The sequence below is a fragment of the Pygocentrus nattereri genome, chromosome 21 (assembly GCF_015220715.1).
Source record: "Pygocentrus nattereri isolate fPygNat1 chromosome 21, fPygNat1.pri, whole genome shotgun sequence".
In the NCBI taxonomy this organism is placed as follows: Eukaryota; Metazoa; Chordata; class Actinopteri; order Characiformes; family Serrasalmidae; genus Pygocentrus; species Pygocentrus nattereri.
The window spans coordinates 3,386,067-3,404,356 of NC_051231.1; the positions used below are offsets into that span (position 1 = coordinate 3,386,067).

At 42.6% G+C, this 18,290-nt stretch overlaps 1 protein-coding gene across 2 annotated transcripts in view; it reads left to right on the plus strand.

The window, feature by feature from the left end:
- The window catches only part of phactr3b (phosphatase and actin regulator 3b), a 100,115-nt gene that overhangs the window by 45,757 nt on the left and 36,068 nt on the right, over positions 1–18,290 (plus strand). For both annotated transcript variants that reach the window (XM_017716578.2, XM_017716579.2), the window contains exons 2-8: positions 395–556; positions 4,490–4,564; positions 6,219–6,368; positions 12,526–12,756; positions 13,399–13,594; positions 14,975–15,150; positions 16,882–17,035. In XM_017716578.2, the coding sequence (XP_017572067.1) occupies positions 395–556; positions 4,490–4,564; positions 6,219–6,368; positions 12,526–12,756; positions 13,399–13,594; positions 14,975–15,150; positions 16,882–17,035 (1,144 nt within the window). The remainder of the gene's footprint in view (positions 1–394; positions 557–4,489; positions 4,565–6,218; positions 6,369–12,525; positions 12,757–13,398; positions 13,595–14,974; positions 15,151–16,881; positions 17,036–18,290) is intronic.

An 18,290-nucleotide genomic window follows, 5' to 3' on the forward strand; every position in this document is an offset into this window, starting at 1 on the left:
TCCAGCCTGATGGTGATTAAGGGATCCACATGCTTGCAGGATCGTGGTTTTTCCCCGCGGAGGTTCTCTCTGAGCAGCACATGTTCGCTGATTCTTGCAGAGACACTGTGGTTTCTGTGGAAAGACTATTTCAGTCCAATGGGTTAATTACAACAAAAGCGTAGCCGCAGGGAGATGACCCAGATATGACTTCTCCTCTTCGCGAGAATCCTCTGGGTGGAGTGATTTTCACTCACGTATACTGAGATTAATTTAATGAATCCTTTTTAAAGACGTTTTTTTTTTACATGGCACTTGCCATTCACCATCATCTCAGCTTCTTCTTCTAAAAGAAAGATTCGCTGTAGCTGTGATTTTCACCCAGTCCGCTTTTTTTTCCCCCTCTCTCGTCTAGATGTTATGGAGCAGCAGAGAACCCTTCACCCCGGTTGCCTGGTGACGGGGGTCCGGACGCCCCCCATCCGCCGCAACAGCAAGCTGGCCAGCCTGGGCCGCATCTTCAAGCCCTGGAAGTGGAGGAAAAAGAAAAATGAGAAGTTAAGGCAAGGCTCTACAGGTGAGACCGCTCCAAATGCACTGACACAAGGGGTGGAGAAATGCAGTCTAAAGGTGGCGATTGAGCAACACGACTAGAAAAAGAGGATTTTAATTGATTATAGTCATAATTAATAAAGTGTGCAGGCTATTGTCAAACTGAAAAACAGCTTCATGCAAATCCCCAATGCACCACTTGTTGACCGGACAGTACATGAAAGAAGGCAAAGTATGCCTTAGAAATGACCTCCTGTGTTAAAAACTAAATTAATTAGTTTTATTTAACCTAAATACTTTGGTAACACTTTATTTGAAGGCTACCTACATAAGAACTTCATGACGCATTCATAAGCACTGAATAATGTGTTTATGAAGCACTACTTGAACATTTAAGTGCTTATGTCAGCTTATGAAGTAAATGACATTGTACTGACATAATAAGAATAAACCTTGAACATATTTACAGCACTAAATATATTTAAATGACTGTACATAACTATTTATGTCAGCATTCTTAAGATCATTGTACTGATATCAGGTGAAATATGCCTGGAAACCACCCCCTCTTCCCTCCATGGCATGGATAAGATGATTGATGCAATTATGTACAGTGTTTTAAATGTTTAATGCTGTAAATATGTTCAACGTTTATTCTTATTACGTCAGTACAATGTCATTTATTTCATAAAACATCTTATGTCAGGTTGCGAGAACCGACATAAGCACTTAATAAATGTTCAAGCAGTGCTTATGAATGCGTCATAAAGCCCTTATGTAGGTAGCCTTCAAACACTTTGAACTAGGGCTGGGCGATATGGCCAAAGATGTTATCATGTAGAAAAATTTCATATCAGTAAATGTATATACATATCAAAACAAATGTCACATCATTTTTATTTCAGGTTTGAAGGCTGATCGTTGCTCCTGAGTGGTTAATTGTGGTTTTAAACTATTGTTTATGACCAGAACACGACAAACACTCACCAACCAGTGGAACATTTCTCCAGTCTGTCATGGGACGGTGGGAGGAAGTTTTGGATCAGCTGTTTTTGCTTGTTGGAAATGCACGGCCGCAATGTATGTAATATTCATAATTCAAGAAAGAAAACAGGTTATTTCTGTCTGTCTGGTGACGAAGCTCGGCTGCCTGGGTACGAGTGCTAAACTGCTCAGTTTCTCGACGACGTCAGTTTAATATGAACAGCAGACATTAGCTGGTTCAGTAGGTCAGTGATGGATCACACCGTCTTACTGCGGTCAGTCCTGCCACAGTCATGTCAGAGCACCTCGCAGTATTCAGACAGCAGCTATCAGACGACTGGGTTCCTCTATTCTATCAAAGTAGTTTGAGGGGTGAACCACAGTATATCTGACGCTCGTTGTATGTACCAGGTTAACTGGGGCGTACAGCTTCATTCCGCTCGGGTGCTTGTGGGAAGATACTCCCACCATGTGGGAAAAGCAAGGAATAAATATCCTGCTTTTGGTTTGCTGTGTTAAACATCACATACATTTCCAGGGCTGCCGTGAAGTTGGGGACGATTAGGATGATTCCGAGGGCCCAACTGTTTCCCCCAGTGATTCTTAATTAAACAACTTCTTTTATGAAATAACATTGTAATTAGTCGTTCAGCTGAGCGGTTGCGTTACTTGTCTCCCGTGTGGGAGAGCAGCAGCGTGAAGCACTCAGTTTGATCTGTTCTGTCAGTGCCTTGTGTTTATTGTGGAAACTCACACTGCGAAAATGATAAAGGAGTGGAATGAGCCACCAGATACACTTGAGTGGCGTCCGAAATGTTGCTAAATTCCATGTTGCATATTCCATATGTTGACATGGATGTGGTAGGAATGATGGCAGGGACAGTGGTGTGATCCATCACTGATGAACTGAGCCAGTTAATGTCTGCTGTTCGTATTAAACTGACGTGGTTGAGAAACTAAACAGTTCAGCACTCATCACCAGACAGCTAAAACAATATCTTTTCTTTCTTATTATTATTACTATTACAAAAACTAAACTTCCCACTCTGCCGTGACCGCTTGGTGAAATGTTCCAGTGCTTGGTGAGTGTTCATCGTGTTCTGACTATAAAGGATAGTTTAAAACAGTAATTAAACACCCAGGAGCAAAACTCAGCCTGTGTATAGAGCATATAGAGCGATGTGTATCTATATTGAGCGATATGAATTTTTTTTTATTGTCCTCATATTTTGGCCATGTCGCCCAGCTCTTATACATATATATATATATATATATTGTGTTATTTTCTAAAAGTGATGTTTCCAGAGCAGAAGGTCTACAAGACAGCAGTGCGTCCTGCTATGATGTTTGGTTTGGAGACTGTGGCTCTGACTAAAAGACAGGAGGCTGAGCTGGAGGTGGCGGAGATGAAGATGCTGAGATTTTCGTTGGGAGTGACCAGGATGGACGAGATTAGAAATGAGCAGATCAGAGGGACAGTGAAGGTGGAGCAGTTTGGAGATAAAGCCAGAGAGGCCAGGTTGAGATGGTTTGGATGTGTGTTGAGGAGGAACAGTGGAGATATTGGGCAAAGAGTGTTGGAGATGGAGCTGCCGGGTAGAAGGAGAAGAGGTAGACCTCAGAGAAGGTTTATGGATGTAGTGAAGGTGGACATGGAGATGGTTGGTGTGAAAGTAGAGGAGGCAGTGGATAGGGCAAGATGAAGGCAGATGATCCGCTGTGGCGACCCCTAAAGGGAGCAGCCGAAAGAAGAAGAAGAGAATGTTTCCAGAGCAGATCACTGAAGAGACGCCGTTTGTTTATAGTTTAGAGCCCAGATTTGGGGAAAAACGGGTCGACTTTCAGTAGAAAAACAAAGTTCAGCTTCTTTTATTATAAGGGTTTAAAATGACATCACCGTCTATTAGACTGGAGAGAAGAGCTACAGCCTCACACGACGCCCAGCTTCTGAATGGAGCTTATGGAATATGAACGTTATGAAGAACATGATGAAACGCGGTTTGGACTCACCGGTGGTCCCGAGGAGGAAGTCAAGTAATAAGTAATTATTTCCAGATACCAAGTCATTGTTCTGAGAAAATAAGTCAGATGTCAATTTTTTTTTTTTAGTAAATAATTAATTAAAGAAGTAAATTAAAAAAGTAATTATTTCAAGATACAAAGTAACGACTACTTGTAAATTTATTTAGAAAGTAATTGTTTCAAATGGCCATTATTTTATAGGCACTATGTCAGCTTAAAAAAAACAACATAGCATTTAAGATACTATGTTGCTATTTTGGGAAATAGTCACACTTTTGTGGAACTAAATAATTATTTCAAGATACAAAATCAACATTTTGTGCATGTCATTATCCCAATATACAACATTTCGAATACAAATATTTCAATTATTTGTAGTTATTTCAAGATACCAAGTCAATAATATGAGTAAATGGTATTATTTTGAAATACTGAGTGAGTATTTCTGTAAAACAGCCAGTTATTATAAGATACTAATTATAAAAGTGTAGCGTGCAGCTTGTGCTCACAGCAGGATGAAGTTACAGCCTCATACGACGCCCAGCTTCTGAATGGAGCTTATGGAATATGAACGCTATGAAGACCAAGTGCATTTTGGAACCACCAGTGGAGATAAAATGGTTAATTTGTTCCATGAATGCAGTTAACAGTTAATCCAGATTTGGATGCTCAAGCTACCATTCATCCTTGTACATGTGCACACGACCTTCACCTAAACCTAAAAAAGGAAGAAATTAATACACTATTATATTACACATTAATAGCACTCATAGAAAACAAGTCACAAAGAAAAGGTGACACCTGAGAAGGTGATTGGTCAGAGGCTTGACTGGTTCCGGATCTGTTTATGTAATAAACCACTTTGAGACCCCAGTTTAAGTGGCTAAACAACCATAAAAACAAGCAAAATTAGTGCTTTTTGCCTCCTAACCACGTGTGATGCCCCCTACAGGTGTGGAGAGAAAAGTGGCGGCGCGGCAGCCTCGTGACGAGCTGGTGAGGAAAGGCCTGCCAGAGACGAGCACAGGTGAGAAAGAGCCATACAAACACTCCTCCTCCTCCTCTTCCTCCTCCTCGCTGCAGTCTGAGTGCTCATAACTCACAGCCCTTACTCACCAACCACCGCTCAGCATACTGAGTTCTGGAGCCAGCTCATTTCACACTGTAAGACCACCGGGGGAGCTGTTAGGCTTTTATGAGAGAGTGATGACAGCAGCAGAGTTCAGCCGCCTCCCACCTGTGAGAGCGCAGACAGACCTTTCTGATAAATAGTCCTGTGTAAATGTGGTGGCGTTAAAGGGATTCTTCAGCAAAGCAGTGCCAAATGAATCAAGCCACTACTACTTGTTAGCCTTTCAAATAAAGGTTAGGGATGCACAGTGACATTGGAATCATATCGTTATTAGAAACTGCTTAATGAAAAGACGTTAAAGACGACGTCCCTGTTTTCAGTCAACCAAACACTGGGGATCTCGCAGGATCAATATTGGCAAGACTGCAACTAGATTTTTCAGATTTTTTTCGCATTATATATCCGGTGGAAATTTACAAGCAGAGAATCTTTACAGGGCATGTCATAAAGTGCCGGAAACCACATAATGAAGTTTATTAGTGATTACAGGGGTGCGATGATTTAGGCGTTTGAATAGTACAGAAGGTTTACGTGATCTGAAGATTCTTTAAACTTGAAAATTGTCTTTACATGAGCAAATCATCTAAAGTTATGGTCCTAAAGAGCTTACAGAACTTTTCATTACGGCTTCACGCAGCGGGTGAAAGGGACCCAAATCCGATCTTTTTTTCCGTGTGTGGCTCAGATGTGAGTCTGTGTGTCAGTGTGAACAGATCAATTCCCATTTGAGACGCTTTCATATGTGGGACTGAAATCCGATAAGTATCCGATCTGCATCGATGCGACTCTGAACAGCCAGACTTCAGTCCAACTCAACATTCGTCATAATTTGGCGCTGCTGAGACTCGTAAACACTTAGGCTGATATTTCTGTACTATAAAATGAGACACATCCAAAACCCTCTGTGTTTGGAGAGGTTTTGAAAGAAATTGCTGATGCTGCTGTAGAAGAACGAGGTTGCAGCGTCAGGGAAAAGTCTGAAAGTTTAAAGAATCCGAGGATGTGAACCAAAGAAGTGACCACGGCCTTTTTATGGCTCGAGCACATTCTGGGTGATGAGCCCAGCTGTCAGTCAGTGAAGCTTCGTGACGGCTCCTGTGATGCTGGTGAAGATCAAGCTGGTCCTCTGGGAGCGACTGGCGTTCGTTGGCAGTTGTGATTGTTTACCTCTGGATGAGCCGTGAAGCAGCTTGACGCTCTGTTCTTTTACGCATGTGGGTCAGTTTAGGAGCTGATCTGTTCAGATTGATGTCGCATTCAGATCACGTTTAAAAAATAATCTGAACAGCCAAACAAAGAAATCAGATTTGGGCCACTTTCACCTGCTGTGTGAACGTAGCCTAATTTGCATGACCGATAAATATATGCTTTCATTACTTGGTAGCTAGATTGGCCTTGTAGCTCCAGTGCAGAACTAAAGTAACAAACTTGTACAGATGCAAAACGTAATGACTGATTACATTTGAATAAAAATTCATGCTAAACGTGTCCTGAGAACATTTATCCAAACAAAAAGTTTATAGATTCCACTCTGTGTTATTGTGAGCAGGGTCTGGTTTGGCTTGTGGAGGGAACTCGGAGGAGCCAGGTACCCCCACGCAGGAGTACTCAGACGGGGAGGAGAGGGAGGATGAGCCCATGGCACCGCTGGCCAATGCCACAGAGGAGCTGGAACCTGATGAGGACATTCCTTCCACAGGCAGGACTTTCTTTTATTGTCACATAAATATGTAGACTTAAATATTAAGTGACATTCCAGACGTTTTCCAGAGATGAAAAGAAACACTTAAGGTTTAAGGTTTTATTTTACTTATACTCCTGTTGTATTTGTGTTTCAGGTTTAAGTAGAAAAACTGTATATATCTAGAAAAAGCTTAGAATATACAGTATTGATGCGATACACTGATGCGACTACTAAGCCTAGGTATTATTTATGGTTGATAAAATAAGACGAATTTAACGGTTTGTTGAAGGAAAATAAAAGAATCTAACGAACTAAAAAATACGAGAAGACTCTTCAGATTTCAGAAGTGCAGGTCATTTATTCTTCTTTGAGCATGGAGAATGCTTCCCAAAGGCCCTCGGGTGACACTCACACAGATACAGGGCTTGTACACATAATTTATACCCTCAGTAAGGGTGGGGGAGTGTCACCCCACCCCTAATCTCATGACACCAACATTATGTCCAAATGGATGTCCATATGTCTAACATATGGAATCATGTGGAAACCATTATCTCCAAGTTCGGTCTGTATCATTTTTTAAAAAAGACATTGTACCAGGCACATCCTAACACACCCTAACACATCCCAACACATCCTAACACACCCTAACACACCCTAACACACCCTAACACATCCCAACACATCCTAACACACCCTAACACATCCTAACACACCCTAACACACCCTAACACACCCTAACACATCCCAACACATCCCAACACACCCTAACACATCCTAACACACCCTAACACACCCTAACACACCCTAACACATCCCAACACATCCTAACACACCCTAACACACCCTAACACACCCTAACACACCCTAACACATCCCAACACATCCTAACACACCCTAACACATCCTAACACACCCTAACACACCCTAACACACCCTAACACATCCCAACACATCCCAACACACCCTAACACACCCTAACACACCCTAACACACCCTAACACATCCTAACACACCCTAACACACCCTAACACATCCTAACACACCCTAACACACCCTAACACATCCTAACACACCCTAACACACCCTAACACACCCTAACACATCCTAACACACCCTAACACACCCTAACACATCCTAACACATCCTAGCACACCCTAACACATCCTAACACACCCTAACACATCCTAACACACCCTAACACATCCTAACACATCCTAGCACACCCTAACACATCCTAACACACCCTAACACATCCTAACACACCCTAACACACCCTAACACACCCTAACACATCCTAACACACCCTAACACACCCTAACACACCCTAACACATCCTAACACACCCTAACACACCCTAACACACCCTAACACATCCTAACACACCCTAACACATCCTAACACACCCTAACACATCCTAACACATCCTAGCACGATTGCTGGTGTTGTTCCATCTTGGCCATTTGGCCTTGAGAAGTTCATAAGTTCGCTCACCTCCTAAAAAGTGTTCTTTCTTCCCTCTTATGCCCTACTAAGGAAGCTCCAATATGCTAGGCCATATTGTACTTTATTTATGTTTTATCCTGCATAATACAAGATATTTTAATTTTGGGAATCTTTAATTTACATCAGTATCATGCACAAGTCAGAGACCACCTTTCATTTATTCAACTCCCAGTCAAAACAGCTGTTAAGCTGTTTGGGGGCAGTCGTGAAGCCAGAAGGTTGCCAGTTTAATCCCCAGCACCGACAGTCCATGACTGAGGTGTCCTTGAGCAAGACACCTAACCCACAATTGCTCCCCGGGTGCCGTGGATAGGGCTGCCCACCACTCCGGGTAAGCGTGCTCACTGCCCCCTAGTGTGTGTGTATTCACTAGTGTGTATGTGGTGTTTCACTTCACGGGTGGGTTAAATGCGGTGGTGGAATTTCCCCGTTTGTGGGACTAATAAAGTATCACTTAACTTAAGTCCAAGTTATTCATATTTCTGGAGATACTTCTGCAGCCATTTGATGCAATATAATATAGTTGCTTAAGAAAGAGGTCAGTCAAAGGGAAATCAGCGAAAACAGGAGCTTCCAAGATGATTTCAAGACAGAAAGAAAAGGGACCCCTAAGAACTGTGCAGACCTGGTAGAGCCCAAACCGCCCCCTTCAGATAAACAGCACTTAAAGCTTCCATCTCTGAGAGAGAGGAGAACATCAAGCTGCTTCAGATCTGAAAACATCCACAGGTGTTTCTCTCCATCCTTCAGCTGTGAGAAGACCACTCAGCGCTGTGGGTTTGTCCCAATTCAGGGACTGACGCTGTCTAAGCCGCCTGTGTAGGACACTGGAGGCAGGAATCATATTTTATTCGCACACCAAAGAAACAACAACAAAAACAAGCAAAACCTGTGCTGCCTACTTTTCAGCGGCTGCTAGACTTTTCAGACCTTTTCAAATGAAGCTTTCCAGCTCTTCGGTCCTGTTGCTGCTGCTCATCCCTCTCTCCAAGACGGGGTTCAGGACTCAGGCCCAGCCTTCCCACCGGCTCTTGTGGCCGTCATCGGTGCGGGGCGGAGAGGCGGATGCCACGCAGCCGGCTGCTGAGATCATCTTTTTTAACATCGTTAACTATTCGACTCATTTTAATACTTAAACTGTCTCCTCAGCCACCATTTGCTCCTTGTTCTCGAATCCTGTTGGATCCTTCAGTGCCATGGAAAAGAAGGACCCTTCGAAATGGGACAGCCTAGTCATGCCACTCAGATGCAATCAGCCTTCAAATGCAGCCTCTGGAGGACACAGCCCCTGAATTGGGACACAGCTACTGACAAGAAGCTGTTACTGAAAAAGGGAACAGACATAAATAAAAACAGTTGCTGGTGATCTCAGACCAATGCGCTGACCGTCCCGGAGACCAGATTTTAACATCATTCAATATGTTTGGAATTATTTTATTATTATTATTATTATAAGCAGAGAACGAAACTTTTAAGACTGAACTTTGGAGGTGTGGAAAGCCCTAAAGAACCCTAAGCTTGCACTTTCATAAGTCAGGAAGGGCTTAACTTACAGACATGACACACTTATGTATCATGTTTGTAGGTTAACCCTTTCCTGACTTATGAAGCCTAGCAAACCGGCCACAACGCATGGGCTTAGGGTTCTAAGGGTTAAAAGACTGGAAGCAAATCTCACACAGAATAAAGAAATGAAAATGATATTTACGTTTACAGCATTTAGCAGACGCTCTTTTCCAGAGTGAATTACAGAAAGTGTTTTGTTGTCACTCAGAGAAAGTACCTTTGCTATTTAAGCCGGTCCTGAGCTCAGATACCACTAGAAACAAAAGCCCAGGTTGATACCCAGAGAAAAAGTGTAATGCCGGGGAGCGAGGAGGCGGACGCATATGCTGAGATAAGCGACTTTTATTAAGGGCAAATCCGAGGTTATGGTCAAGACAGTCCAGGGTCAAACGGCCAACACGAAGAGCAGGATGATAGTTAGACATGCCGAACAGAAACACGGAATCCAAACAACGGCAAAACGTCAAACTTCAAACAGGACATACAAACAGCACGTCAAACAATACATACATCATACATCAAACACGATCAAACAGTACAAAGACCAACACTAGACTAAGGAAAACACAGGGCTTAAATACAACAGGGCTAACGAGAGTTCACAAGACACAGGCGGAAAACAGGTGGAAACAATCAAGGGCGGAGACAAGAGACAAGGGGCAGAACCGGGAGGAAACCAAACAAAGAAGCACATGGACGATAAAAAGTAAACAGAAAAGCACATGGAGGAGTGGGAGGAGCCAATCGTGCCAAAAAGGAACAGAGTTAAACACAGCGTAACCTAATACATTACAGTAAGTGCAGCACAACGCATTACAATAAATATTTAACTCAGTGCTCATTTAAGTGCTGTATAAAGAGCATCTTCGGTCTGCGTTTGAAGGCTCTGAAGAGTCTCCTGTGCGGACAGTTCATCTCCCCACCTGGGCCCCAGGACAGAGAAAAGTGTTGATGCTTGTCTTCTGCACATCATGAAGGATGGCAGGTCGAGCTAAGCTCGAAGGGCTCGAATTATGGCCATCAGGGAGGGAGGGGCTGCTCCGTTTTTGGCTTTGTAGGCATCAGGGATTTTAAAAGAAGCCAGTGAAGGGAGCCCAGCAGTGGGCTGACGTGAGTGAACTTAGGAAGGCTGAAGACGAGTATTTAGTTGTTGAGATTTCTGTGGACTTCTCTGTTAAATGAGCTTTTTTCATGATGCTGAAATAACAATAATTTGTACTAATTGGTCATTCTGATTGGAGTTTGCACAGTTCTGTAAAAGAAAATCAGAATGGCTTTTATTCAGTGACCACTAGGTGGCGACAAAGATCACAGAATCCACCAACGCAGAGGTTCTCACTTTTGGTCCTGGAGTACTGCTAACCTGCAGTGAAGCAGTGGAAACTCTAAAATGTGCAGAGTAGTGTGACTCCACGATTGAGAACCACTGCGCTAATACAGCCATTCCAAACCATGGTCCTGGAAAAACCCAAATCTTGGCAATTACAAACTCTTCCTGAGTTAAACTGGGTGTCCTAGAGCAGGAAAACGCTAAAATGTGCTTGGTATCAGTTCCTGTACATATAGGGTTTTGTCCCAAACCAACATACCTGAAATGGGGAGCCAGCCCTCTGTTGAACTCCACTGCGGGAGATGATGCTAGGAAAAGGACTCAAAAGATGAACCTGTCCTTCTTTGGGCTGCACCGCACAGTGGAATGACAGTAGGAAAGGTTTAGAGAGAAATTAACATCTCAGAATAAAGATCCCTGAGATAAGATGGTGGATAACGTTAGTAGTCTGAAAAAGAAAGCTGTCAGAAGAAGCTTCAGTGAGCTGCTGACTCCGTCCTTTCATATAAAACGTCAATATTTAATAACGAGTTTAATTTAATAAGTAATATTTAATAATTACACAGAAGTTCAAGACATGCTTACTGAAGAAAGGCCCAGTCCCATTTCACCCCTCGCCCCTACCGCTGAGCCCTTAGCCCTCTGTTCTCGTCTAGGTGTAGGGTGTCCCAATTTTTGTTGAGATAGAGGGGTGGGGTGAAGTGTTACGCCCTCCAAATGGAGGTTTTTCGGAGACTCCAAACAGAGAGATATGAGAAAAAAAAGAAAAACCGGCAAGACGGAGAACAAGAGACCAAAGAAACCCACAGATGTGAGAATTTTCTCTGATAATAAATTACGATAATCACTGTTTTATCTTAGTTTAGTGTTGTTTCAGGGGATTTTGGTCGTTTTTCTTCATAACAAGCATAAAAAATGGCTAATAGGATGCTAAAATCTCGGTAGCCAGCTGGCTAACTTTCCCATTCCACCTTAAATAGTCCAACAGTTCTGACGCCTGAAGAGCCTGAATGTAACTGCTGCTCCATTTAAGGAGAACAGGAAGATTCAAGCAAGAATCTGGAGAATATCTGACTTCAGCTTCACATCACTGAATAATTAGGGGGGGGTGATAATAAATAACTGCCCCCCTCTTTGAAGGCGTATGATCCCTAAATGTAACTAAAGCCCAGCAGTGAGGAGCTGAACTCTCCCCTCCTCTGCTGTCCCTGCAGACGGGCAGGGTCGCCTACAGAGCGGCGCTAGTAGCTGTTAATGAAGTGATGCTCTTTTATTAGAGGGGCTCATTTCAGAGGGAAGATCTCAACCACTGCCCTGTAGCTCAGTAACAAAGGGTGAGGGTGACACTCGAAAACAAGGGGTAGGGGTAAAAAGAAGAAATGGGACTGGGCCAAAGAAGCTGCTTATGTTCTCAGAACAATACGCTCACCACCCCAGAGTCCAGACATTCACTATGTTTGGAATAACTTGGATTGTCAGAAGCAAAATATGCAACCAACTTCTAAGACTGAACTTTGATGAGCTGAGGTGTGAAAAAATGTCCCTGCAGATTCCTTTAAAAAGCTGAAAGCAAGTCTCCTGAGAAGAATGGAAGGTAAAGGCAAAGGTGCAAGTTTTGAGTAAATTATTTGAGTAAATTCTACCGAATGGCCATTTTGACTGAAAATAAACAATGAAGGGTGATAAATAGATAGAACCCAGTAGGTAAGGAGTGCCATTGCTTTGATTGGTGATCTCTGCTCTAATCCATCCTTGGTCCTGTGTTTATAGTGCAAGATGCCCCAGAGAACCCTGAGCCCACTGAGGAGCCCAGTCGAAACGAGGAACAGCAGGACGAAGAGGCTTCTTTCTCTAACCCCTCCAGCAAGGACAGCAGCACCCCCCCTGCTGAAGCTGTTCAGAGTCCAGAAGAGCTGAAGGCAGAGGCGCCACGCAGAGAAACCCGCACGCCACCCCCAAAACTGCCCGCAAAGCTCCTGCCCCGACTCGGCAGCCTGGACAGTCAGTACAGACAGTAATCATTCAGAGTGGTTTGGTGGGAAATGCGCTTCTCCAGAGAAATTTACAGTCAGAATCGTTCACTATTATAGTGCTAGGAACCAGACATGGACCAAAACTTACAAAACACGTAGGTTCACCGGTCACATTGGACAGCAGATAAAATGGTGATGTTTGTGGTGCAGACATACGGACGTCTGGTTCCTAGGACTACAATAGGGAATTTTTCTGGAAAAGTCCATTTGATTAATTCGCAGTTAATATTCCCCCTTAAGTTCATCGATAGTTCAGCAATAGTTTTGATTTTAGTGGTGCAGTTGATCAGCTAAAGCACGTGTGGTTATTGAAGTAGTTTTTTAGTTTTGCACTGGAGCTTCAAGGCTAATGCAGCCAACATCTGATGGAGTATTTCATTTATGAATTAATAGATGACAGTTTGTCGTACAGTGTCAGAAGGCTGCTTGCGTGTGGTCATGCTATGTTGCTGTTTGGTGGGATCTAAGCTTCCTTCACTTGTTAGCTGCATTAGCCCCGTAAAGCCAAGGCATAACTAAAGAAGCAAACTTCAGACACCCAAAATTTCTTGGCTTTGATGTTTGCCAGATTATTCACCATAAACCCTGCTGTATTTTCGTCACTGCACAGGTTCTCATCCCATTCAGATGCGGCCCGCTCCAGCCACCCTGCCCCGGAACTTCACTCTCCCCAAAGACGCGCTGAGGGGACGCATGTCCACCCCGACAGGCTCCCCCCACCTGGGCAACATGCATCCACCGCTGCCCCCCAGCTGCATCATAGAGGAACTGCACCGTGCTCTGGCCACCAAACACCGGCAGGACAGGTGAGGGATTAGTGTGGCCCAGTTTACATGATGTCAGAAGAGATACTGCATTCGTCTTCGTCAGGAAATGAAAACACATATTACTGTACAACATACGGTCGTACGCCGACGTTTGGGCGCCAGTGTTGTTGATTTATTAGGTAAAGGTAAGTACATATCTACACATTTTAATGCACAATCACTCTTTATTTGCTGAAATTAACATACTGGAAAACAAAAGCATAAACATATGGCCTGGGCAAAAGTTATGGCACATTTTATATTCATTTATTTAATTTTTTACCCAATGAGCTCATCAGCAAATAAGTAGAAATGTTCACTAAAAGTAGAAGAAAAGTGTCATAATTAAAGTTTGTTAACTTTTTCAGCAAAACATTAAATTTGATTTGTTGTTCAAACTTTTGACCTGTGACTTTAATTGTCATAGATGCATTAAGTTTAGGGATAAAACTCTGTAAATACATACTGTGAAAGCAGGGATGGAAAAAATATAAGGACGCCTACAGATCAACATAGTAAAGGAGCTCATCTGTGATCCTGAGTTTAAAGCCAGTTTTTATTCAACTTCAACTTGGAACTAAGTTGTAAATAAATCTGAAACTGAAACTTCGCTTGTGTGTAAAATGTGATTTCAGAGCCACTCGGTTCTCCCTGATGGAAACTGTTTACCTTCAGTGTTTTGTGCTTCTGATCATTTTAATAGACGTCAGCGTCACTAATTAATGACGTTCTATTAAAAGACTGGTTTACCAAGAGAGACGCTGGAGGACTTTCACCTGAAATGAGTTCATGAAGCCAGTCTGGTTATAAAAATGATAACAGGACATCAGAGCCAGAATTCCTCTTTTAGTACTTTTACTTTATACTTAAGTACATTTGAAGGGAAATACTTTAGTACTTTTACTCCAGTGGAGGTCTAAAGGGAGGAACTTCTACTTTTACTGGAGGAATATTTTACCTTGGGGGTCTCGACTTTAACTCAGGTACATGGTTTGTGTACGTCGTCCTCCACTGATCACACTACATTGCAAATGACGGCTGATGAAGCTGAAAATCGGCCTAATCATGAAATTCAGCCGCAAATTAAGGCTAAAATTGCAGTGTACGCCTGGCTTAAGTGAAAGTGTGAGTAGGAGAGAGCAGAGGAACCTGACACAAATTTTTAAAGATAATTTAAATAATTAATTTTTACTGTTTATGAGCAGTTCAGCCAAAAGTAGGGCAAGTGCAACTTACTTCACAGATGTGGTTAATTGTGACAGACTAAGGGACAGCAGTCACTTAGAAGTCCCGGCTGACCTACATACAGTTTCTATTGCTTGTTTTTGTCACAGTTATAGTTTTAATGGTCATTTTTGTTTATTTGTTTATCACCCACAGTTTTCATGGTAAAGAGGTCCGCAGCTCCCCTAAGAGGCGCTCTGACGGGCGTCTGTCACGCACCTCCAGCATGGAGGGAGAGCAGCAAGGTGGGGAAGTGGAGGAGAACAAAGAGAACATGCGACTGGACGAGTATTACAGTGACCAGGACAGCTGGAACGAGTCCGTCATCTCTGGTACGGTCCACTAGAGCTGCACAGCATTATGTCATAAGTAAACGGTCATAGACTTTTTATGTTATGACTATATTAAAGAGCCTCTATCATGGAAATGTGAATTTCCCTCACTTTTTTAACTGAAAAGTTTGATGTTCTGTATAAATTTCAAAGATGTACAGCACGCGCCACAGTCCATAAGGTCCATATATGGAAACTAAACTACAAAACAAAAAATTCCTTCTTTTGAATTCGCTGTTTTTATGATGTCATTAAATCAGAGCATTTATATATGTCTCGTCCATTCACCTTGCAGTTTTTCAATCTGGACTATATAATGAGGCAGGACCTTTTTTTTAATGATACAGGACATCTAATCAAAACTGAGATTACTTGCATATTGCTGCTGTCTGAACGAAACCTCGTATCTCCATGTTTTTGTCGTTTTTCAGTTTTTAACACAGTTCGAAAATGCCTGTTGTTCTTTACGTTGTTTGTAAATTTCATCATGAATGGAACGGCCCAAAATGACTTGGAAAAAATTCTGGTTCCATTGACTTACATTAAAAGTAAAGTTAGTTCTTTCCTTCTCCTGTAAAGTTACCAGTTTGGTCCACTTCTAACATTTTTAAGGTTTTATGTGCCAAAATGTGGTCATAATTCATTTTACATTACTGTTTTCCTTTAGAATTAAACGGGCTGTTTTATTTACCCACAACCTAGATGGATAAGCAGTTTAGAAAGTGTGTGTGTGTGTGTGTGTGTGTGTGTGTATGTATGTGTGCCTGTACAACTGTTTTATGTAAATGAACTCTGTTCTAATTGGCTGCTCTGCATTGTGCCTCATTTAAGAAGCACTCAGAGCTGAAAGACTCCTTATAGCTTCAGTGTGCATGGATGGGGCTAAACTGCTGAATGTGTGTAAATGAGTTGGTTTTTGTGACATCAGAGAAACAGTTCATTTAAATTGGGTTGTTTTTGCAGCTTTGCTCCACATATGAACTTTATGGTTTATTCCCTCAAAATAAATTCATCAGCAACATCTGGCGCATCTTCTGCAGCCTGCTGGTATCACATATGCTGCGCACAGGATGCTGTTGGCTGGATATTTTTGGTAGGTGGACGATTCTCAGTCCAGCAGTGACATTGAGGTGTTTAAAAACTCCAGCAGCACTGCTGCGTCTGATCCACTCACACCACCACCACGTCAGTGTTACTGCAGTGCTGAGAATGACCCACCACCCAAATAGAACCTGCTCTGTGAGGGTCCATGGGGGTCCTGACCACTGAAGAACAGGGTAACAGAGTATCAGAGAAACAGATGGACTACAGTCTGTAACTGTAGAACTACAGAGTGCAGCTATACGGTCAGTGGAGCTGATAAAGTGGACAGTGAGCGTAGAAACAAGGAGGTGGTCATGATGTTATGCCTGATTGGTGTCATGCTCTTAATATTAAAGATCTTCCATTCCTCACTCTTTAACTTAGTAATAACTCAATCATGATGTGATGTTTTCCATGAAGGTGCTGACCGAAAAGCCTCAGGATGTGGACAGTGGAGCCTAAATTGTTAATCTACTTAATCAATAGGAGCTGTTTCCATTCACTCTCCCTTAATTTGCAGGATGGAAATATAGACATTGTTCTATTGTGGGTTATTGGGTTTCTGGTGGTCAGTTATTTGACACTGTTAGTTAATGTGTGTGTGTGTGTGTGTGTGTGTGTGTGTGTGTGTGTGTGTGTGTGTTACAGGGACACTGCCGCGGCGGATAAGGAAGGAGCTGCTGGCCGTGAAGCTGCGCAACAGACCCAGCAAACAGGAGCTGGAGGAGAGAAACATCTTCCCTGTCCGCAGCGACCAGGAGCGCCAGGAGATCCGCCAGCAGATAGAGATGAAGTTGGCCAAGTGAGTGACCCTTTGAGCATGTTTGCACTGGTCATTTCATATATCCACATAATGTCCAGAGAAGATTTAGCCATGTTAAGCCGATTTTACACCGGACTCGCACGGCAAGCCTGAACTGTTTGGCAGCTCTTGCATTCGCATGGAGGCCAAGCCACATGCATTGTGTTGATAAAGGAAAGACTGTTTTCCATCCATATTTGTTTTTCTACTGTTGGATGAGATAATATAACCTGCAAATTCCATTCACGGGTTGAATAAACTTTAAGTGAATTACATTTGAGCATAGCTGTAGCTGTAGAAAGAGGTTTTGATTGGCTTGTTCCTCATTTATTTCCATCACTTTAACAAACTCTAGAAGATTCTCAAAGTTTTCTGCTGCTAAACCTTAAAATAAATCACTCTCCTGTTTTGCTTAGAGGCATAGATGGCACACTATAGCAAAAGTGCTGAATTTTGTACTGTTTCTATGTAGAATATGCTATCATGCTGCATGCAAGTGTCAAAAATAGACTCGAAACCTATTTTTGCGTTTCTTTCCCGGCGAGGCGTGTGGTGTGGTTACCATGTCTGGTGTAAAATGGGCTTTACATTTATACCTTGTCACTAAAAACATGCCTCTGCTAGATAGATAGAAATCCGGCTGGATGTTTTCCCACATTATGCAAATCCAAGGAATTTTCTGCTGGAATCTCGTTGGATGATGCGGTGCAACACAGTGATTTCGTTCTGTGTAGTAATGCATTTTGTCAGACCTACACTGTTAAAATTGAGAGGTCAGCTCAACTCAAAATGATATAGTAACTGATTACATGCCTTTTTTTGAGTTGACTCAACTTGAGGACAAGCAGTTCACACATCTCAAATTCTTAGTTGAGTCAAAACTTAATTGCTTAGTTCTGCATCTCAGTTATGGTAAATAAAATGAACTTGTTTTTTATGCTCATCTTCCCCACTAGACAGAATTCTTTTAAAAAATCACACAGCCCTGCTGGACATTTTCCCTCTTGGGTATGGACTTACAGATGGCTGTGGCATCGCTGGGGCTCAAACTTCCAAATACCCGTTGGGGAGGTGGCTTAGTCCACTGCACCACTCAGGAATACATGAAGTGACTGGAATGTTTGAAACACTGGAGAAAATATTAGTTTCAATTTCAAACCGTGGTCTCATCTGGTGCAGCTGTCTAGTGATTCATCCCAACATCAGGAGGTTGTGAGTTTGAATCCCGGCCATACTACTGCTGTCCATATCCGGA